The 24,570-nt window shown below is 39.7% G+C and overlaps 1 protein-coding gene across 4 annotated transcripts in view; it reads left to right on the forward strand.

Moving 5' to 3' along the window:
• pcnx1 (pecanex 1) overlaps nt 1–24,570 on the forward strand; it is a 125,888-nt gene that overhangs the window by 66,157 nt on the left and 35,161 nt on the right. For 2 of the 4 annotated variants that reach the window (XM_062968083.1, XM_062968084.1), the window contains exons 8-14: nt 2,758–2,942; nt 9,577–9,667; nt 13,706–13,763; nt 14,860–15,077; nt 16,012–16,165; nt 18,909–18,941; nt 20,843–21,014. In XM_062968083.1, the coding sequence (XP_062824153.1) occupies nt 2,758–2,942; nt 9,577–9,667; nt 13,706–13,763; nt 14,860–15,077; nt 16,012–16,165; nt 18,909–18,941; nt 20,843–21,014 (911 nt within the window). The remainder of the gene's footprint in view (nt 1–2,757; nt 2,943–9,576; nt 9,668–13,705; nt 13,764–14,859; nt 15,078–16,011; nt 16,166–18,908; nt 18,942–20,842; nt 21,015–24,570) is intronic. The other 2 variants (XM_062968086.1, XM_062968085.1) reach the window with 2 other exon arrangements.

Below are 24,570 nucleotides of genomic sequence, written 5' to 3' on the forward strand. Positions count from 1 at the left end.
GCTCTTTTTGTAATATCGAGCTGATACTGCAAACCGTTCTGTCTCTTCCCAGCGCATCTCGGGCTGGGTGAAGTCCACTATCCACTTGGCTTACCGGATGGCAGGGAAAGATCCTCCAGTGACAAATAAAGGCCACTCCACAAGGGCAGTGGCCTCTTTGGTAGCGTACCTCAGCGGTGTGCCACTGGAAGAAGTATGTAAAGCAGCGACATGGACTACTCCTCTCACCTTCGCTACCCACTACAAACTGGACATCCTCTCCAAGCAACACACGTCCTTTGGAAGAGCGGTCCTGTTTTCAGCGCTGGCATGATGCCCATGTACCATGGTACATAGCTTGTCAGTCTACCACATGTGTGATTTAACCGAGACCACGAAGGAGAAAGATGGGTTGCTTACCTGTAACCATGTTTCTTCGAGTGGTCATCTGTGAAATCCGCACATCCCCACCCAGCCTCCCTGCTGACGTCATGCCTCAGTGACTCTGCCTTTGTACGGTGGAGGAACTAAGGCTACATCCCTACCTGTTTCTTTTATGTCCTCTGGAGAGGAAGGGTGGGGCTGTAGTTAAAGAGCCAGAGCTTGATATAGGTTCCGAACTGCTGTGCATGCATGAGATTTTCTACCATATGTACGGATTTCACAGATGACCACTCGAAGAAACATGGTTACAGGTAAGCAACCCATCTTTCTCTCAATTCCTAAGCTATCACATAGCACCTTTAAAGAATAAGAGGAATAATTTTCACTTTGGGATGCGTGCATACAGTTTTCATGCGCCTCCTTTGTTAATAAGTTATTTTAAGCATGTTGGTACCAACCAATTGCGGTACCAACCATGGCATAGTAGGAAAAAATACTGGTGACTGAGATCTGATAGCATGAGAAACACTGGTATATAGCTTAGTTAGAAAATAAGCAAGAAATAGTGAGCTTTCCAAATACACGTTCAGACTACAAGAGCAAATCAGTTCTTAAAATATAAACAGAAAGTTAGACTACAAATTGAAACAATAAATAATGAGCTGCATTTTGTTGCCTTCTTTGTTATCTGAAATATCCTCTAGAGCAGATTTTGAAAATACTGAAGAGTCGCCAGATATGAGAGGAGGTTGACTCTGTATTCCAATGACAGCAGTAGTACTGGCTATCTTGGGGCATTTCTAGGAGGGAAAATGGTTTGCATGAGAAATAACTATAAATATCTTACTCCGCTGGTCATCTTAGATGGGAATTGTGTAGCTCTCCATATGTTGTTGAACTGTAGCTTGTAAGCTATGTTGATTAGGCAGTTGATACTCAACATGTGCACAATTTTCACCTCTGCTATAGTTCTATACCTATTTATAAATGAGAAGCTCCAATGAAAACAGCAAATTTTAATTTTAATTAAACTTACATAGGTTTGTGCTGTTAGGCAGTCAAAAGTTAATGTCTTAAAAATATAATTAATTAAAATATATTATAACTTCTCCCTAAATTACATGAGTATCATTAGCATGACATCCTACATCAGTGATTCTCAACTTGTGAGTCCCCAAGTGTTTTGGCCTACAACTCCCAGAAGTCCCAATCAGTTTACCAGCTGTTAGGATTACTGGGAGTTGAAGGCCAAAACATCTGTGGACACATTGGTTGAGAATCACTGTTCTACATTGTAACAGGTTTTCTTTTCTTTTATTTGTATATTAACCCAACAATTATTGTATAAGATAGGCTACAGAGGAGCAGGTTCCAAGACATGATGATTTTCTCATTGTAAGTCTACGGTATAAACCGAACTTTAATACAGAACTAAAATAGATATTTTGGGTTATATATAGTGGACCAAATTCATAGATTACTTAATTTTCACTAGAACAGTTCTGAAATATCTGAATATTGAAATAAAATATATAGAACTATTATGCAGTATAGTTGTTTTAAAAATCTTCCATTTGTTCTTCAACCTATAGTGCTGTAATTTGTGAATGCAATTATATTACTTTAAAAACAATAACAATGCTGGTTTATGAGAGAAAGAACACCCAGTAATTCTAGTTGGTCAGTACTTTATCGGAACAAATGAAAATGCTGCAAAGGCATGCAAGGTTTTGCATTCTTCAGAACTCCTAACCAGAAAAAAGGTGCCACTAATATCCACCAAAAAGTAGAGGATGGGAAGAAAACAAAGAAGTCCCAAAGCTCTTACTTTTGTTTCCTCCTTCATTATTTTGTACTACCTTGCTTGATTAAGAATGTTGAAGATCTGAAAAACGTCCAGACCTTTGTGGCATTTTGAGTTAGTTTTAATGAAAGCATTACTCAGCATTGATTTTGTAACTTATGAACTATTTACTGCTTATACTCTTCTCAGAGTATGGGTTAGAACTTGCATGAAAGAGCGACATTTGCAGCTTGTTAGCAAAAGAAGGGCAAATGTTACTTGCTAAAGAAATATCCTTTTCCCCACAATATACTCTTGACACCATGAGATAGTAATACACTTTTGAACAGTATATTTTCTGGGCAAATGAAAGTCTGAAGTAATGCTGGAGTGTGCGTGTGTGTGTTTGTGCAAATCCTCAAGTGATACTGTTTGTAGCTTAACATCTTGGATGTGTTGTGACATGCTTTTTGTTTATTTATACTGGCACATTCAATATAGTATACTACTAGTTTAACTTTTTTTAAACAGGAAAAAATACTAACATGGTTTCTAGCTGTTGTTTCTGTGTTCTTCCCTGTAATGTCTCCACCATCCGTGTTCTTTCGTAGCCTTCAAGATGTTCAGCAAGGGCAACAGTCCACAGCCCAAGTCAGAGTCCAGTCCCGCCCCCATTCCCAGGCTGCTGTGCTCAGCGCTAGTGCCTCCTTGCTGGTGAGAAATGGGAGTGTCCACTTAGAAGCAACACATGACAATGCATCTGCTGTCGGCAGCAGCAGTTTGCACGATGAACTTGGTACGCAGGCCTTATGTAACCTTGGTGAAACTAAAATGTTATGGATTTATGGATTATAATGCATTGTGATGTCCTTAGTCTTAGCTTCATTTTGGAATATTTGAGGTATGTTTCTTCTAGCAAGTCTCTTGTAGTCCTTATTTTGCAACACTTCATTATCCTAGAACTGAATTGTTGTCTGAAAATACCAAATTAGGTCTTCTCCTACATTGATGACTAGTGTATATCCTGTCATTGCCTTTGTGGCAGAGGGGCCACTGCCCCCCTGCTTTCTCTTTCACTCCCCTCATACCTTTTCTCCTTTCCTTTCTCTTCTGCCCTTCCATCCTTTTTCTTTCTTCTCTTCTCCCTCCCTTTCCATTTCCTTCCTTCCTGCTCTCCCTCCCCCCCTTCCCTCATACATGTCACCTTTCTTTCCCAGTGACATCACAGAGGGTAACAGCCAATCCAGTGACATTACAGAAGTCACTTCACCTAGCAAGAGTCTTTGTGGTAAAGACAGAGACAGATAGAGAGACATACTTTGAGATATATATATATATGAGTCATATCATAGTATGTCAACATACCATGCATCAAGTTAGCACAGTGTTTTTGAAAGCTCGATTGAACTGAAGCGTAAGCCAAGTAGGTTTATTCAACCAGAGTTTGAATACCGCTCTCCGCTAGCCTGCAGTCTCCTGCAATTTCCCCCAAATAGTCTCTAAGGTTTACAAAACATTCCAGGACCAATTTGTGTGGCATGCAGGGGACTTCAGGGAGAGGTGCAAATCAGTTTTCCCATGGTGTCCACTGCAGTGGTGGGAGGATACCATTTTATCAAATCTATCAGGCTGTAGGTAGTGGTTAATTCTCATGTTAAATGAAAAACGATGTTGCTTAGTCTTCAATGTGAATATCCAGAGTGCCGTTAATTTCAAATGTTGTTGTGCTTGGACACTTTTCTATTAAACACTACAGTTATAATTTACTGCCTTGCAGTTATTTACAGCACAACACTTGTAACTGTTTTGTATTTCGACTCAAATGTCCAGTTTCTGTAATAGGGATGGCATTTAACTTTAGGGTAGTGGGAAAACAGGAAAAGAAACAGATGATCAGTGCGTCAAACTATCCTGACATTTATATAACTGAAACTGTAAGATGTTGAAATATTTGTCTAAATATTTTTTTAAAAAATTCAGAATACATAATTTCCAGTTGCCATGGGAATAATATTGTAAAGTGTATGTAATGCTGGACTGTTCTAAGTTTGTACAAAATGCGATATTGTATGACTTTGCAATTGTCATATATTTTATGCAGAATCCTATTAATATTTTAAGTTAGTTGTTGCTTGGTAGCTTCTCCCTTTTCAATAGGGCGAAGACTTTTGCAAGTTTATCATGAATATAAAGACAATCTTGAATCTAATTTGAGCACTAGCACTTATGATCATGGAAATATTATTTTGTTCTGGACTCTTGATTCTCTTGATTCTAAGGACTCTTCAAAATAATCAAGATGATATTTTATGCTGTGTGCACTACTAGTAGCCATGTAAAATTGGAAGAAACATCTTTCAAAGCATATGATCTTACTTGCTTATTTGAAAATCGTAGGTTATTTATGTTTTCCAGGTGTGTTGTTTTCTGATCTGTTAATCCTTTCTCTCACCTATTCTGATGGCAAAATAAAGCATTGGAATAGGTTGTTGATATCTCATGATGGAGAACGGGGTATTTTATTTGACATAAATTGTTTTGGTAATACCACATCTCTGCTTGAGTAGTTGTTGGACTCAAAAGCAGCCATCTGTGAATAGGCATCTGTGAACAAAGGTGTCTTGCAGTTACTGTTGAGCTGTCAGGTAAAGCCATCCATAGAGTACCTAAACACAGCTGGTATAGCTATAAAACTACAAAACACGGGAAAGATATTGCTTCCTCTGATAAGGTTCTTCTGTATTATTTCAATTATAAGTACTACGATTGGAAGTAAAAAAAGGAGAAGGGTGGTAAAGTTCCATTATGGAACTTAAGATTTCTCAGTCACAAAATTGTTCTCTCTTCTTCTTCCATCTCTTTTCCCACCTTCGTGTTTTTCTCATATGTCCATTTAAAAGGAAAATTAACAATGTTTAGAGATGGCGTGTCTGTTTCTGTGTTGCTCCTAATCAGTTGTGAAGATTGTGACAGACATAGATTTATTCTGATGTGCTTAAGAGGATTTTTACTTCATTTCAGACAAGACCTATATCTGACATATTTGAGGAAACAGTACTAATTATTTTTGACCAATATGTTTGGCTCCCTTCTTTTCCTGAAGGAATAGGAGTCAGCCTTCACATTCATGACTCTTTTGGTCCATTTTTAAACAGTGTTGTCTGAACGTGTAAGTTTATTTATATTCAGTTAATCTTCCATATTAATTTTGCCAAGGAGCAACACAAATTTTGGGTGCTTGAAATACTTGATTGGTGTTTGGAAACTTTGAGATGGGGATTGTTTTTCATGTACAGCAGTAACCCTTTTCCATGAACAGTACAACTTCATTGAAATTGAATTTTAACTTTCAATTTAAACAGTACAACTAAGAATAGGGAAGAGAGGAGGCAAAGTTGTTGGGTAACAGTTTGAAATGGAGAGCTAGTGCAGACATACATCTCTTCTACAAGATTTTACTGTTTCCTCTCAATCTTGTGGTTCAATATTGCAGAATTAAATCAAATGTTGAGAAAGCCAAGTAAGTTTGTAACTGTTCTGAATTCCTTGTGTATCAGGGTGATTTTTATTGCAGTGAGGTGCCATCTACTGTTTTTCCTAAGTACTGCAAAGTTGAGTAGTTCATCATGTTCCTACCAGTGATGCACAGCCGGAACAATATAGAGCTTCAATCACTGGCCTATATTGTACCATATAAAGTCTAATTTTATATTAATTGTGATGCCTGAAGAATGTTTAGTATTAGTGTCATGGTGGAATCTGCTGCTTTCCTGTTTGAAAATGATGGATAAAGCAGCAGAATAAGCCAAGGCAGATTTCTTGTTTTGCTGCATGATGGAAGTGACAAGTACATCTTGTTCTTCACCTTGTTCTTTTCTGCTTGAGGAATTATGTCTGCCTAGTTCTTATTTTTTAAATTATTTCAATCATATTAGCACTTTTTGTGACTTGGCAAGGTTCTCCTTTTGCTAGCTGAGAGTCTAGTGTCTGAATAGGAATTGGATTCTAGAGGTGAAATGGACATATTGTGTCATTAAGCGTTTAACTTTTCTCTCCTCTTTTTCAACAATCCCCTGCTTGAATTGTATCACAAGATCATTTTGATCACATTTCAAAAGCATTTTGCTGTATCAAAACTTACAGTTATAAAAAGAGACGTTCGCTTTCGTTTTGTATTTATAAGCCCCCATGTATCTTTAAAGGAACTCTCTAGATTGCTATTGGGATAATAATTCATTTGCTGGTTGATTTAATCCTGGGAAGATGTGAGAGACTTTTATTTGCATGTCAAATAAAATAAGTAGTCAAATAAATATAATAATCATCATCATCATTGTCGTCATCATTTCTCTAGAACAAGGGTGCACCCCCGGCTCTTGGTGTGGAGTTCTTTTCCAATGTTAACTGGCTTTGGCTTTTTTTTCCTATAAACCTAGAGGGCTGTATTCAAGGTTTCTGTATCTTAGATTCACCTCTCTGTGAACATGAATTCAGATGATCATACTTAAGTTTTTATGTGGTACCTAATATGAGAAGTCATTTTCTAGTTTCTAATGACACACTAAATACAACTATTAATTTGTTTTTGGCATTTCTTAGAAGTAAAGGAAAGCAGAGAGATAACTGTATGGCAAGTGGATTTGAGTGATGCTACACCCACATAAGGTTACTTTCGAAGTGGCTACTGTAGTTCCCAGTGGTTTGCATCTCATCTTGAATAGGTTCTTTTTGTTAGATGTTTGAATAGCTTACTATATATCTGAAACAGTGCCACATTATATTTTCTCCTGTTGTATGTTTATTTCATATCTTCCTTCAGTCTAGAGGCCCATGGATGCGCCAGTGTACAAAGCAGCCATGCTGGGAAAAGGTATGGACTGGAATTATATCCAATGGCTCTGGTGGTAAACATGATATCAGAGCAGTTTAAATAATGCTCTGGGAACGAGGAAAGTCTTTCCCTTACATTTACTAATAAATGTACATCTTTCAGGGAATAAATTGCTTTGCAATGGTGAGCCAGGAAGCAGGAGATGTTTTCAGTCTCTTGCCATTTTAAACTAAGATTATGGCAGCCTGTTTGTTTTTCTCTTGGGGAGAGCAGACCTTCTAAGGGATAGTTGAAAGAATTATTCCTGAGCAATCAAGGTGCATCCTTTTTTTCTTTTTTTTCCTGGGGACAGTTGAGAAATTCAATCTCTGTTTTGCCTATACAGGCAATCCTTGAGTTACAAACATCCGACTTACAAACGATTCATAATAAAGAATAGGGATGAGACAACAGTAAGTGGGATAAATCTACCCCTAGGAAAGTAAAATCACTCCTGAAAGAGTTATCATGGGGAAAAGGTCTCCACTGAAGCTTTATCACCAATCCTTGTTTCCACAACAAGCCAAATTTTTGAATAAAGCAATTATCACAGTGACAGAAAGTGAGGTGAAATCTTCTTAATAGGGGTACAAAACAGGGGTACAAAACAAACCACAGGGGTGATAACCCTTCCTTATGCTATCCAAAGCTTTCTGTATATTTATACACACACACACACACACACACACTTTTGGCTAGAGTTAAACTTAAAATATGTACCTGTTCCAACTTCAATACAAAATCATCTTAAGAAAAAACCTACAGAACTTACCTTGTTCGGAACTTGGGGACTGCGTGTACTAATGGATAGCAGATGTTGTTGCCTGTAACAAGCAAAATATTCTTTGCCCTTGATTTACCCATAGGTCAGGGTGCTGTTTATATGGTGAACAATGCAGCAGGAATGGTCAAAAGTTTGTGTAAAATTTCTCACAAATGAGTGTAATACCTTAGAAAGAGGTTTTCACCTATAAGGTGTTGCAAAACCCACGTTTTTATTTTTCAGTGTGCACATTTGAATTCTAGGTGGATCACATCTTCTCACTTGGAATCGGATCATTCTAGCAACTAGTGTTATTCTTCATTTTGTATAGGATTTTTTTTAAGTGGTCATAGCTCAGTATTTACAGCTTATAAGTATAAATAGATAAGTCACTTTCCTAGAGTAACATTTGGTTTCCTGTCCACTCTTGGGTTGTATTTGTTTGCTCATAGATAGTGTTTTCCCTTTCCAAATATTTTATTATTCTGATTCAGTATGTCCACTGACTGTATGGTTGTAATAAAATAGTGTTGTTTTGACTTTCTATCTGTAGGACAAAGAAAAGCTGCCTCTAACATGTCACTACTGGTATATTTATTTATTTACCCTATTTATACCCTGCCTTACTCTTTACCCCGAAGGGGACTCAAGGCAGCTTACATGTGGCAATTATTCATTATGGCAATTATCTATGAATAATGGGATAATATATGGTATTGTGTAGGAACAATTCAGTCAATAAATTTTTTACAAGACAAAATGGATCTGTGTGGAGCATATATTAGATTTTTATATTAGATGGAGACAAAAAATGGAATCTCTTTAGAATATGAAACTGGAAAAGAGTGTGGTCACTCTGCTCAAATTATTAATATAATAATTTGAAAATTTTTGAAAATAATTCTAGAGCAGGACATAACCATTTATATATGTTGCACATTGATATTGCTATTGAAGCAACCTTGAAACAAGCCAACGATTTTAACATGCAAGAGGTGCAAAATACATGTCCCTCACTTAAGCAGAGTCTTAAGTGAGGCAGTCATCCCTTGTTTTTGTTTGTGGTAGTAGGAATTGTTATGGCTTATAAATAAGAATCAACATTAATGTTGCAATACCACCTTAGCTAAATGGGGTAGTAAGTTGGGCTGCTCCAAGAGGACTTTCTTCTGTCTGTCCCAAGCATATTGCAATTATTTGCATTTGAATGATCTCAAGTTTAGTATTATACAAGAGAAAATTCTTTCTACTTGTGAATTATAGTTCTTAACTGTACTATATATTTTCTTTGTAACTTGGTTATATTCCTTCCCCTACCTCATCCCATAATAATAGGTACAATCCCTTAGCTTTTCTTTATAGAGATGATATTTCAATGCTTTGAAATGTTTGAACCAAAGAGGCTCCTAAAAGGGAGAATAAAACAAAATAGATGTTTAAAGGTCATAGACAGCAGCTATTTTATTTCTACTTTGATAGTGTGTCAGATATGAAGATCTAGTTTGAAGAAGTGATTCTGTTGGCAATGAAAAAGAGATATGTGTGTGCTCTTATGAAACACTGTCTGTGTATGTTAATTTGCATTCTTCATTATGAACAATTTGGGCATTGCGCTCTAAACAATCAGAGGTTTTTCATTTATGGTCTATGCATTTGATATCTTTATAAAGTTATAAGGAAATTATTTAGGTGATAGCTATGTTAAACAGAACTTATAACATGTATATTAGTTGATGCAGAGATCTTTTGTGCAGAGATCTGATGGTATTTAATCTATCATGACTTTCTCTTCAACAGGTAAGTTCAGTTCTACGCTGTACGAGACAGGGGGCTGCGATATGTCACTTGTGAATTTTGAACCAGTTGGAAGAAGAACATCTAATATCTGGTGTGTTTTTGAAAGCCATTTTTATGGTTTATGCAGCAATGTTGATTTTAACTTGGGTTAGAAATTAATTTTTAAATCTTTTAAAAATGTTTATGTGTTTTTGACATCACAGAACACAACAATTGTCTGAAGTGCAGGAGATATTTTTTTCCTGTTGCATTTTGTGAAGCAATAATGGTTTTTTTGCAATTTGACACATGCAATTATGCATGTTGAAACTGAAATTGATTTTGTTGAGTAAATGGGAAGTAGAAACCAACTCACCTTCATAGTACATTTTGTCTGTTCAGACCACTCTACATACAGCGTTAAAAGATAGACCAGTATTGTTTTCTTCATCTTATTATTTTCCCCTCTTCTAGAACAGTCTCTGTAAATTGTTAATTATGTTTTAGGCGCATCTTATTTCTGAGCTACTTCTCTTAGAATGAGAGCTCTAGAGAGTAAATGAGATGTGGAGAGGGTTTCTTCTCTGCTTTTGGACTCAGGCATCCCTGCCTTTTCTTTGCTCCATCCAAGGTTGAAGCAGTTGCTTTTGTCTACTTCTGAAGCAGAAAAAATGTGACTTACCCAAAGTCAGCCTGTTAGTTTCCACGGCTGAGTGGAAATTTGAACCTTAGATTCAAGAGCCATAGTCCAGTGCTCAAACCACAACACCATGGTGACTCTTCTTGGCAAAGTAAATTGGCTTATTACTGCTTCTCCAAAATTGGAGCCCCTTGCTGTAACTCCTCATACACACATAATACCATGCCTAATATTAATGGTTTAAAAACACAGTTAATTGCACTCCTGAGTCACCCATATCTTAAGATACCTTAGGTTGACTCTTTTATAAAAGTGAACTACATAATTTGATGCATTTTAACAACTACAGGATTAGGTAGAACACTCGCTTTTAAATAACTAAATATACATTTAAAAACAGATGTAAAAGGCATGCAACCTCATAAAATTCAAATACAGCATCCTCTTCTGTTGTTGCGTGGCTCAAATGGGGCTGTTGGGAGGGTTACAGAAGATTAAATGCTTTTGTTCTAAGCTATTTTAACCATTCTATAGGCTGCCTGGTGCCCCGGTGGCGAAGTGCATTAAAGCACAGAGCTGGAGACCGAAAGGTCCTAGGTTCAATCCCCGGGAGCGGCGGGAGCGGCCACTGTTAGCTCCAGCTCCTGCCAACCTAGCAGTTCGAAAACATGCCAATGTGAGTAGATCAATAGATACCGCTCCGGCGGGAAGGTAACGGCGCTCCATGCAGTCATGCTGGCCACATGACCTTGGAGGTGTCTACACACAACACCGGCTCTTCGGCTTAGAAATGGAGATGAGCACCAACCCCCAGAGTCAGACATGACTGGACTTAACGTCAGGGGAAAACCTTTACCTATAGGCTGCCTAGTGCTGGGCCATCTGATCATTTATCCAAGCATCACAAAAAAGCCTGTCTTCCAATCTTTATATATATATACTAGCTGTGCCCGGCCACGCGTTGCTGTGGCGAAGTCTGGTGGTATGGGAAATAAAGTATTGAGGAATTGGTGGTAGTTAAGGTAAAGGGTAAAGGTTTTCCCCTGACATTAAGTCCAGTCCTGTCTGACTCTGGAGGTTGGTGCTCATCTCCATTTCTAAGCCGAAGAGCCGGCGTTGTCCGTAGACTCCTCCAAGGTCATGTGGGATGACTACATGGAGCGGTGTTACCTTTCCCACCGGAGCAGTACCTATTGATGCACTCACATTTGCATGTTTTTGAACTTCTGGGTTGGGAGAGCTAACAGTGGGGGCTCTCTCCGCTCCCCCAAAGCTCAGCGCTTTAACACGCTGCACCATCAGGGGATATTATTTCCTAAAGGTTGTGAATATACAATATTTCTGATTGGTTTTTTTTGTTTGTTGGAGGCAAGTATGAATGCCGCAATTAGGAAAAATGATTAGGATGTAATGGCCTTGCAGCTTTAAAGCCTGGCTGTTTCCTCCCTGAGTGAATTTTTTGTTGGGAGGTGTTAACTGGCCCTGATTGCTTCCTGTCTGGAATTCCCTTGTTTTCAGAGTGGTGTTGTTTGCGATATTTTATGTGCTTCTACTGTCTGTGGCCCTGAGAAAACAGAGGATTTTCCAGACTTTGATGATGGGAATACTTTGTTGGGAGGTGTTAGCTGGCCCTGATTGTTTCCTGTCTGGAATTCCCTTGTTTTCAGAGTGGTGTTGTTTGCAATATTTTATGTGCTTCTACTGTCTGTGGCCCTGAGAAAACAGGATTTGCCAGACTTTGATGATGGGAATACTTTGTTGGGAGGTGTTAGCTGGCCCCGATTGTTTCCTGTGTGGAATTCCCCTGTTTATTTACTGTCCTGGTTTTAGAGATTATATTGTTCTGCATTATTCTATCCCAGTAATTATTTCATATTAAAGAAGAATCTCACTTATCCAACATTCGCTTATACAATGTTCTGGATTATCCAACGCAGTCTGCCTTTTCATAATCAATGTTTTTGTAGTCAGTGTTTTAAATTCATTGTGATATTTTAGTGGTAAATTTGTAAATACAGTACAGTAGAGTCTCACTTATCCAACATAAACGGGCCGGCAGAACGTTGGATAAGCGAATATGTTGGATAATGAGGAATTAAGAATAACCCTATTAAACATCAAATTAAGTTATGATTTTACAAATTAAGCACCAAAACATCATGTTAGACAACAAATTTGTCAGAAAAAGTAGTTCAGTACACAGTAATGCTATATAGTAATTACTGTATTTATGAATTTAGCACCAAAATATCACGATATATTGAAAGCATTGACTACAAAAATGCGTTGGATAATCCAGAACGTTGGATAAGCGAGTGTTGGATAAGTGAGACTCTACTGTAAATACTACATAGCATTACTGCGCATGGAACTACTTTTTCTGTCAAATTTGTTGTATAATATGATGTTTTGGTGCTTAATTTGTATAACGATTACCTAATTTGATGTTTAATTGGCTTTTCCTGAATCCCTTCTTATTATCCAACATATTCGCTTATCCTGCCGGCCTGTTTACGCTGGATAAGTGAGACTCTAATGTATATTTCTAATCTTATATTATCTGCTCAGAACTGGATTATCTGAGGCCCCTTCTTCACAGCTGTATAAAATGCACACTGAAATAGATTATATGGCAGTGTGGAGTCAAGATAATCCAGTGCAAAGCAGATAATATAAGATTATAAATGGGTAATATAGCTGTGTGGAAGGGCCTTGAGTCTACACTGCCATATAATCCAGTGCAAATTAGATAATCTGTGGAAGAAGTCTAAGTGAGGCCTAAATTTGCCTGTCCCCTAACTGAAACCTGGCTGTCCCTTGGTTGCTAGGCAACCAAGTGGGCAGAGATTAGCCCTCTAAACTGGCAGCAATTGGATAAAAAAAATTATTGCTCTCCCTCTAATTAGGACTTTATTTTTCTTTTCTTTTTGTTGTATCAACCTTGAGGCGTGGATGATGGGTTGTGTTGTCAAATTTTGAGGTTGGGGGGCCTGTACTTTTGTTGTTTTGTGAATTGCCGTGATGCCATCACTCTTTTATATATATAGATAGTGTCCACTTGTCTCTAGAATCAAAAGCAATAACTTGTAAATGGCCAGTCAAGGCTAAATGGTCAGAGCTGACAGCATGCCTTCAGCATGTGCCTTCTTAAACAATATTTTTTTCTCTAGAATTTCTGAGAAATATAAATTGGCATAATAGGAATATAGAATGTTATTTGTTTTTAAAAATCACATTGTGTTGATTGGGAAGTTCTTTCATCATACTTTTTAATTGCCCACTTATTCAGTGAGTGCTTAAGGATATCTCCGCCCCCCACCCTTTTTTTGGTTAAATCATTCCTGTCTCTCCCTCTTTCTTTCTTTTTTGTTGTTGTCCCATTTGCTAAATGGTGTAGCAACTTTATTTAAACTTGGGGTATTAATATCCAAAAAGGTTTTAAAAGAAGAGACTAGAACTGAAAAGCAGCATGAGATATCGAACTAAAGTCAATTTTTGTTGCTCTTACAGTGACACGGACTCTCATGTATCAAGTTCTACCTCAGTTCGTTTTTATCCACATGATTTAGTAAGTCTTGCATTTTCTTGTCTTACTTTGATTCCAAATAATCAAATCTTACTTCTATATTATTAAGGGTATTTGCTTTATCTAGTTAGGTTATTCCACTGGAAGAATGGCTTCTGTCAGTGTAAAAGTAAGGGGGGACCCTGGTCTCCCATCCTGTCCTCTGCATGCAACTCAACATCTTAATAGAAAGGAAGCGTGGAAAGACGGAGAGAAGGGATTGTATTAGTAGAAATCTATTTCTGAGTTACTGGAATTTTCTCAGTAGATTGACTTTTACTTATTTAGTGGGTACAGAACTTACTGATTCAAGAGGTCTGCAACTATAAAATACTAATGACTTTTGTTCAGGTAATTTTTTACTTATGATGTTTTAAGATGAACCTATCATGGGGTTCCTCAGAGACTGAGAGAATGTGACTTACCTAAAGTCACCCAGTGGATGTCTGAGCAGGAATTTGAACCCTGGTCTCCAGCATTATAGTCCTTCTCTCAAACAACTACACCACGGCAGCTCTGTACGTTATCTTTGCCTATGCAAATGATTAAATTACTACAGACCTTCCAGTTCATTAAATACTGTGGAATCTGCAGTATATATATATATATGGTGATCATACTATGCATGATTGTTTTTGTATTATTGAGAAAGTATTACCTAAGCCAGGCTCAGTGAATTAAATTACTGTTGGACATAATTTCTAGAGGCTCACTAGTAAATATTCTAAAGCAATTGATGGTGCAGATGAGCTGCTGTCCCTCTAATCTGCAGATGGATCCTATTTTATGTATATACCCGCCCTGCAATTTCAGTTATTTGTTTTGTTGGAGGCATTCATACTGCTGGTGGGTGTGTGACCTTCAGTATCCTATGTGATTGTCAGGCATCCCTTACCATATTGATATTCTACACCATGTCTCTCCACCTGCCCATCCTCAGGTGGAAAAGCATGCTGCGGGTGTCAAAGGAGTAACGGGTGTCAAAGGAGTAATTATCCATAGCAAACCTTGACCCATGCTATTCTATATTCCTTTAAAATTGTTGTTTTACACTGAAGAAGTGATGAACTAAAACAGCATATTATTAATTTTCTTATAGCTTTCCCTCCCCCAGATCAGGCTGAACAGGCTGTTGACCATAGATACTGATCTTCTGGAGCATCAAGACATTGACCTAAGCCCTGATCTCCAGGACCATCTACAGCCTCAGGAGGAAGCAGCCCAAAAAGTCAAACACTATTATCGCTTTTGGATCCTGCCCAAGATCTGGATTGGCATCAACTTTGATAGGCTGACACTCTTGGCTTTGTTTGACAGGTGGGATCCTATGTACTACAGTTTAAGGAATTAGTATCTCTGCAACCTGGGGATCCTTGTTCATATGCTAGGGTCTGGTACCAGCCCAATATAATTATTTTCTCTGATAGCAAATGAAACTGAAATGGAGCCACTAAGAAGAGGGGTGTGTGTGTAAGTATATTATTGTTAATGGAGCTCTGGAGAGAAGTTTAGACACCTTCTGTACTTTATTTTCACAAACAAGTGAAGATTTTTCCTATTTAGACATGAATTTGAGAATTAAGTTTCACCAGCTAGTGTGGTGGATCTTGCTCATTATGATGCTGAGGTGTGTATGTATTTTCATGATAGACCTTTTCATCTGGTTTTATTTTTTATGACATAAACTCCTTTTTATTATATCTTGTGGGTGTTTAACTATAAAAATTTCAACATTCATAATAAGCCACTAAGTTTCAAACTGAGGGAAAGCTGAGATACAAAATCTGCTGCCGTTTTGCTCAGGCATTCCTTTCTAAGATACTCTTGTATGTTTTGTGGGCTAATTGTGTTTGCTTATTCAACAGGACTAAGCTGATTTCCCCATATATTTTTTATGGAATGTTTTTTCTATTTTTTGGTAAAGTTACTCTGAATTTTCCTAGAAGGAGTTGAGGTTGACTGAAATTCCCTGCCTGTTGGCTAGGCCATGCACTGAATCCCATTTTGATCTCATCTAACTTTGATTTTATTCAATATGTTGAATACTTTAAATACAAATGAAACCACAATTGGTTCCATCTGAAATTGATTTTAACATCAAGCGTAAGAAAATCATTCGTAGTCATTTTATACTGATGGTATACTGATTGTGTTGGGTTTTGTTCTTTTGCTTTTTTGCGTTTGTGCAGCCTTTATTCCCGTTGCATCAACTTACTAATTTTCCCATTATTTATACTGCTTTTTTCTATAGGAATCGTGAAATCCTTGAAAATGTGTTAGCTATCATTTTGGCAATCCAAGTGGCTTTCTTGGGTTCTGTGCTCCTCATTGAGGGTTTCTTCAAGGATATCTGGATCTTCCAATTTTGTCTAGTGATTGCTAGCTGCCAGTATTCCTTGCTTAAGGTAACTTTTGTCCTCACATTCATTCATTAAATGTTAATACATGATTTAATGACTCTTTTGAGATTAACTCTTCATGCTAAGCATTTCCAAAAAGCTCGTCTTTGTTCTGTATTCTATAGCTTATTTATATACAGTGTTTTGAAATCCAGAGAGATACCTAAAATACTAATCTAATTCAGATGTAATGGGAAGCCACAGATTATTGTTACACAAACAAACTGGCACTGCTTCTCTGTTTCTTCTCTTCTCTACTTCCTTTTCATGTGACAGAGTTGGCAACTATTCACTTCCCATTTTTGTTTTGAAGTGAATTACAGTTCCCTGTAATGTCCAAACTTTAGGGGGATTTGTTTAAGGCATCTATCTTCTAAGATTCATGCTTGGACCCTGTTTGGTTTCCACTAAACATAGTTTAACAAACCAGTCTTCTACTTCAGATGTCATGGGGAACAGTGGTTAGCTTTTGAAATGAAGTGATTTGCCACACAACCTGAACTGATTCAACATCATACCATATGAGAATTCTGTGTTCTTAAATCTATACAAATAATTTCTTGTCATCTCATAAAATACCATTATTCATCAAAATCACTAAATCCCCAGGTAGATTTTGTTTTACTATTACAAGATTTATACCATCTGTTACTTCACAAATTAACCAATATCCACACTCGGGCAAGATCCTTTTTATGAGCAGAGCTTTGACATCATGAGTTACCAGGATTGTAGTACCTGTAATATTGTATTTTGAGGGTTTTATTATTTATTTATTTAATAAATAAATACATTTTGAAGGTAGTATAAATAGAGAAGTTACAAATCACAGGTAACAAGAGCAGTGTTACTCTAGGAATTTAATAAATAACACTTATAGGTACTATTTTAAAAAGAGTGTACGAAGGAATTTTGAACTCAGTTTCTCTAGTTTTGTGCCTTTTTCTTTCAATCCTGTAGTTTTTAAAGTAAAAAAAGTGACAAATGTAGGAGAAAGAGAAAGATACTAACTGCAATGAATTCCTTCTGCAGGTTTCCAACAAGTTATATAACAAATTTATTTTGAAATTTCAAAGCTCTGTATCAAAAGCTCAAAGTATGTCAGGACCCAGGCTGCAGAGCACCAATAACCATACGCAGAGGCCAGAATCTATCTAATATCTTTATTAAAGAAATATATAAAGTCAATAAAAACAAGTGTGGAATATAGTTCAGAAGTAGACCTTTCAGGAAAGGTCAAATATAGTCCAGAAAAACAATGTCCAATATATGATATTAAAGTCCAAAGTTATAATCCACTTCACCGAAACACACACTATTTGGCAAGCAATAGTGTGGGGAACTGTCCATAGTCTTTGAGGCTTAAGGTAAATCCGAAGCAAAGGGAAACAAGGCTGGAATCCGAGAAGCAGGGTCCGTGGTTTAAAACACAAGGCAAGGTAAAACTTGAGACTTGGCAAGGTCCAACTTGAAACAAGGCAATCGTGGAACAAGAACTGAGTCCATAGAAATCCGTGGAACAAGGCAGGGCTAGGAACTTGATTCAGGAGCTGGGAACTGGAGTACGAAGTCTACACACGATCTCACTCCTCGAGCTGATGAATTGACTCCGCAAGGTTTCCTCCGAGAGCAAACATCTAAATAGGATCTTGTTTTCCCGCCAAAGAGCACTTTCTCTGGGGAACAAGAAACGAAAGCCATTCTGTGTCCAAATGTTTGACTCCTTAAAGTTTCCCAAGGGAAACAGACTTAATCAGCTAATTGTCTGGCAGCTATCTTAGCGCTCCGGCGAGTCGCCTCGCGAGCGCCTCTTTGTTGATTATAATAATCCCGGCGAGAGAATGGGGGAGATTTCTGCTCAAGGCTTGTTTGGCTGGCTTCTGGAGGGCAAATATCCTGCAGGTGCAAGGGCTCCAATTCTGGCTGAAACGGTGGGAAATCCAAGTTTTCCTCTTCATCTGTCACAATAATACTAGGAACAGGACTACATGGCCCATGAGACATCACAAAGTATCACAAAATTTAAGATTTCTAAAACTGTCCATAAGATTGTGCACTCAGCAAAGTACTGGCATTGAAGTATGGGTGGGATCCAGAATAGTCTGAAACTACTTGAAGGCACACAGCAACAACAATTCTAATTAACCTGACTATCTCGTCAGCAAAAAGCAGGCCCACACTTCCCACTGAAATACTGATAAGCTTATTTTGGTTAAAATTCTTCTTCATTTGAAATATGTATTGTTCTTTCACTACAAATAAGTTTTGTGCAGTGTGCATAAGAATTTATTCATTTTTTTCCAACTATAGTCTGGCTCCCCAACAGTCTTGAGGTACTGTGAACTGGCCCTCTGCTTAGAAAGTTTGAGGACCCCTGATATAGAAGCTTGCTTGTGTGGTACTAGGAAAAAATATTGTCTGAAGAGAAAGTTAATTTTTTTCTTATGGACCAACAGAGTTTCCTTTGCTTTTTGTGAATATAAATTACTGTGATTATGGTAATTATCCCTTAGAAAATTAACATCCTCTGCCTCCTGTTATGTGCATTGGGTTCTTTTCGGTCTCCATATCAAATTTTCATGCTCCACTGGAAATAATGCCAGTTACTTTGCTTGACTTTTTGTAAGATTGAATAAAAAGCACAATCTGGGTATCCTTGATACATTTATGGAAGACTTTTGAATACCACATATAAATAGTGTCCTACTGCAGATATATCAAACTTTATTTTTTCCTTTCTGTTTTTCAGAGTGTCCAACCAGATTCTTCATCACCTCGGCACGTAAGTTATTCTGTGTGAAATTTTGGTATTTTAGCAATATCCCAGAGTGTCTATATCTTTGAGTAGTTCTGCTTTTCAGATATTGCCATTAAGGGGAAAGGGAGTGTGGCATATTCCAATTAGACTGGATGAGGGCAAACTAACTGAAATTTAATCAAGACAAGACTTCAGCAGGTCCAAAGAACTGCCGCCAAGTTGCTAACTGGAGCTGACTACAAGGAACGGACTATCTCCCTATTACAACAGCTCCACTGGCTTGCAGTCTATTTCCGAGCACAATTTAAAGTACCGGTTATGACCTTTAAAGCCCTAGACCAGTGGTTCCCAAACTTATTTGTCCTACTGCCCCCTTTCCAGAAAAAATATTACTCAGCACCCCTGAAAAGGGGGGCGTGGCTTAGAGGGGTGGGCGTGGCTCCTGCTGAAGAGGACATGGCTGAGCCTCTCCCCTACTAGGAGCTAGAGGAGGGCGTGGGGCCTCTTCCCAAGCCCCCGTGTTCTAACAAGTGCCTCAGGGGAGGTATACAGAGGCTCTTGGGAAGAGGCCCTGCCCCTAGCCTCACCTTTTAGTCCTAAAAGGCCTCTCAGGAGAGGCTCAGCCCTGTCTCAGGCTCTTGGAAGGAGGCCCCACCCCCTTCTCTAGCTCCGCCCTCTGTGTCCTAACTGGCACCTCAGGAGAGATATAGATTCTCAGCCCTGTCTCGGGCTCTTGGGAAGAAGCCACACCCACTCCTCTAGGTCCACCCCCTATGTCCTAACAGGCGCCTCAGGGGCTCAGCCCTATCTCCAGCACTTGGGAAGAGTCCCCGCCCCTCCCCTGGCCCCACCCCCGTGTCCTAATAGGTGCCATTACCGCCCCCCTGAATCGCTGCAGCGCCCACCAGGGGGCAGTAGCACCCACTTTGGGAATCACTGCCCTAGACGGTTCAGGTCCAGGCTGTTTGGCTGACTGCATTCCCTTGTACGAAACTACGCAGGCCCTGAAACCTTCATCTCAAGCTCAGTTGGTGAGAACAAGAAAGAGGACTTTCTCTCTTGGTGGCTGCCTCATGATTCTGCTACTCCCTTCTTCCCAGGGAAGTCAGAATGGCCCCTTCCCTGCTTTTCTTCTGCAGCAGGCTAAAACCTTATTCAGACAGACAGGCTTTTAAAGAATAATGTTTTTAAGATCAAGTCAGGGAGTGCTGTGGTTTTTTAGCCTTGTATATGTTTTAATTGATTTTAACTGTGAATTTTTTAATACTGTTATGTTTAATTCTATTTTAGTGTTTGAATATTTGTATATTTTAAATTGTGTGGTAATATTTTTAATGTAAGCCGCTTTGAGTCTCCTTCGGGAGAGATAAAGCGGGGTATAAATAAACATAATAATAATAATAATAATAATAATAATAATAATAATAATAATAATAATAAATTTAAATAGACTGTATCCAAAGCTCCCAGTATTCTATTTATTCAGCCTACTCAGAACAGTAAGTTCATAATAAAGACTTATGTTGCCACAAAAATTAGGGAAACAATGAAATATTGATTGGACTATATGATCACAAGAGCATTTAAAATTACTTTGTATGTGACAGTGTTCTAGAAACTGTAAATAAAGTGATCGCATTAAAGAGAAAATGGGTGAGTTGAAGTTGAAATTAAGTACTTCTGAATCTTGTACAGAATTGAGTATGTCCTGTGTAACTGCTACTGAATTAAAATAATGTTGTGTGCTCACCTAAATGAGGTGTGAAATTGAACTTGTCAAAATGGGTGTATGACATACTCCAATGCATCTGAGTGCATGTGGCTTTATTACATTGAACTTTTCATGCATAATAAAATTTCCAAAATGACTTTTAAGGAGAAAAGAATCGGCATAATTTGTAATGTAATCCACACTTACGTTTCAGGGTCATAACCGAATCATAGCCTATAGCAGGCCTGTTTACTTCTGCATATGCTGCAGTCTCATTTGGCTGTTGGATTATGGCAGCAAGAGCACTTTTACTGCAAAATTCCAACTTTATGGAATGGCTTTCAGTAATCCAATTATATTGCTTTCAGCAAGGGATTTGATTATAGGTGAGTAGATTTTCCATATGGCCTTAATTTGCCTGGTAGAGCTTATTATTATTACTGTACATTTATTTATTTATTTCTATCCCACTTTTCTCCAGATTACATGACATAAGATAGTCATAAACCCTGACATATGTAAAAGTAACAATTTATCACATTTAAAAAGTCTACATCCCCGGCCCCCATAAATTACTGTCCTTTTCATCCCACTGAGGACCATTAATAGGATTTTGTTTGTTAAAAGAAACAAAATATGTGGAAATACCATTTCATATTTGGTCTCTAAATATGAGAATAGTTGCCAAAATTGTAAGTACTGCATTACAAGCAACTGTGATGCCTTGTAATGTGTTGCTTTTGAAGTTAAATTGTATTGTTTTCTTTTTTTAAAAAATGTAAGTAATCATTAATAACATTGTTGTTTTTAAAATATTGTTCCTAAAGCATTACAATTAACATATTTCGATTAGCCATTTTTCACCCGTAGGTGTCTTTAAAAGACACTAAATAGCACTTTTAAAATAGCTTTAGTAACATATTGGCATTATTGAAACAATGCAATTGAAAGAACTTGCCATTATTGAAACAATGGTAAAAAGGTAAAGGTTTTCTCCTGACGTTAAGTCCAGTCATGTCTGACTCTGGGGGTTGGTGCTCATCTCCATTTCTAAGCCGAAGAGCCGGCATTGTCCGTAGACACCTCCAAGGTCATGTGGCCGCCGGAGCGGTACCTATTGATCTACTCACATTTGCATGTTTTTGAACTGCTAGGTTGGCAGGAGCTGGAGCTAACAGCGGCCGCTCACATCGCTCCCGGGGTTTGAACCTGGGACCTTTCGGTCTCCAGCTCAGTGCTTTAACGCACTTCGCCACTGGGGCCCCTATTGAAACAATGAGTAATGTTTATTTTGGTTTATATCTATTTCCCTAGAGGATTTTAGTTACTTTTTAGGAAAATAAAATGAGAAAGAATTTTATTTTAAAAATAATATTCCAGCCTAACTAGTACTTCTTGACTGTAAGATATCATAGAGTGTTCTTAAATCAAATGAAGCTCAGGTGCATATGCATATTTCACAAGATGGAAAATGTAGCAGACCCACAGGAGGAAATTCAGCAGAAGAAATTCTTAAATTTTCATTTTTTAAAAAATTACAGTATTATGTCACCATTTCATGAGCAGAGACTTGTTCCTGATTTGCACCACAGAATGCTCTGCATTGTGTAGAAGAAATGCTCGTCCTGTTTCACATTCGATATCTGCTTTTTCTTCGTGTACTCTGTGAATGCACACTAATGGAGAGACTGCGCCTGCGCAGGTCCCAACGGAAACTCTTCCCAAGCTAAAGTTTAAATTTTGGCGGTAGCCACGCCCCCCGTCCCCAGAGGGCATATAAGCAGCCCTGGGCGTCCGCTCTCCAGTTCCTTTTTTTCCGCCGCAAGGTTCACTTCGGATTCTCATGTCTACTACTCGCTTCAAACGTTGCACTCAGTGTGCCGCTAAAATTCCTGACTCCGACGGCCACGCCAAGTGCCTCTTCTGTCTGGGAGAGGCCCATGTCGTCGGTACCTGCCGCTTTTGCCTAGCCCTAACGGCTCAAGCAAGAAAAAATAGGGCTGCGAGACTTAGAGCAGCGCTCTACGAGAAGTCACTCGCCCCTGAGCCCGCTCCGTCGACGTCGGGCGCGTCGTCGACACCGAGTCTGAGACCGATGTCGGCACCGGCTGCTAAGGCCTCTTCGGTTTCGTCGAGGGCGTCTAGGGCTTCCAAATCGGCTAAGCCCGTCAAACCGCCGTGCACGCTCACCACTGTCACCATGTCGACTCGTTCCGGCAGACTTGGTCCTTCCTCGACGTCGAGCTCGGTGGCCTCTGTGTCTTCGGTTCGATCCCACCTTGGGTCTCCTCCATCGACCTCCGCGATGAAAATCGCCTTTAAGAGAGCCCACGAGGAAGCTCGCCGGACCCAGTCCGATTCGGCAATGGTCCCTCCGACGCCGGGAAAATCTCTAAGGGCTCCTTCTAAACAGCCGCTTGCTAAGAAGAGGGCGACCCAACGCTCCTCCTCCTCTGCCTCTTCTAAAAAGGACATCCCTTCTTCCTCGGCGACTTCTTCTAGGAGATCCTCTCCGATCGCTCCTGCACAGCGGCCTCGCCAGCCCTCTCCTCGGGTTCTGTCGGATGGCAAACTTCAGGACTCACCCCACCACTCCACCCAAACAGTGGTCAGGGTGCCGTCGCCTCGACCTGCTGCCGTGCATCGTCCGTCACGCCAGCAGCTTTTTCCCCCGACCTCGACACCGGAACGGGGTAGACAAACCACCCGCCTGGCTCGAGCTGCCCAAGCTTCGGCCTCCAAAGAAACTCGGGCTCAGATGGCTCCTGCTCTTGAGGCTTTGCCTCCCCCAGAGACTGTACTTTCATCTCCCCCTCAGTCCCCCCAAGGGGCTGAGGACGATGAGATCGATGTCGACCGTCCTGACTCTGCGCTCTCAGCCTCGGTGGTGTCTCTCGGCCTCGACCTCTCTCCTCCTCACGATGCGTATGAGGTGGATCCTCCCTCACCCACGGACAATATTCGGGCCTTCTCGGACCAGATGGTGAGAATGGCCGATGCTCTAGGTCTGGAGATCAAACAAACTTCTAAGGCGGTGTCTGATCCGGTTTTCAAGCGGGTCCAAGCCCAAGCCCCTCCGGCCACGCTGCTTCCGTTCTTACCTTACCTTCTGGACGTCATCCAGGCATCGTGGAAAACTCCTTCCTCGATCCCTCCTACCTCAAAACGGATTGAATCCTGGTACCGCACCGATGACGATGCCTTACAGTGGCTAAAACACCATCCCGACCCAAATTCTATGGTCGTTAAGGCTTCACAGACTTCCGGTCGTGAGTCAAATACCCCTGCGGATAGAGAGGGTAAAAAGTTTGACGCGGTGGGCCGAAAACTCTATTCTGGGGCCCTTCTACTCTGCAGAATGGCGAACTATGGCGCCTGTATGGGTGCATACCAGCAAATCCTTTGGGAGAAAGCTCAGCCCTTCTTCTCTAAGCTGTCTGACGAAGACCGTTCGGTGCTGTCTACACTTTAGCAGGAGGCTGACTCCCTAGCCCACCATCAAATTCAGATGGCAAAACATACAGGAGACACGGCCGGTAAGATGATTGCCCATGCCATTGCCATCCGCCGTCACGCCTGGCTGAGGTCGTCGGGCCTGTCTTCTTCTTCTAGACAAGTTATTGAAGATCTTCCGTTCGATGCCTTGGGTCTCTTTAATTCCGGCACCGACGATAAACTCAAAACTAACCATGACTTTAAAGTCCTAGCTACCAAATGTGGAGACCAGCCTCAAACCCACCGTACCAAATGGTTTCCTCAACGCTTTCGCCATTTTCCGCCTCCTTCTTACCGTCACCAGTCCTTCAGGCGCCCCTCGGTTTCGAATAACCAGAACCGCCAACAACCCCGTCGGCCTACTCATCCTCAGAGGCACCGCGGCCGTACTACTCCCACCTCCGGCCAACCTCAGCGGCGCTCCTGACGCCCTTCCTCCTTGTCGAG

This window comes from Anolis carolinensis, chromosome 1 (assembly GCF_035594765.1).
Source record: "Anolis carolinensis isolate JA03-04 chromosome 1, rAnoCar3.1.pri, whole genome shotgun sequence".
NCBI classification, from domain to species: domain Eukaryota; kingdom Metazoa; phylum Chordata; class Lepidosauria; order Squamata; family Dactyloidae; genus Anolis; species Anolis carolinensis.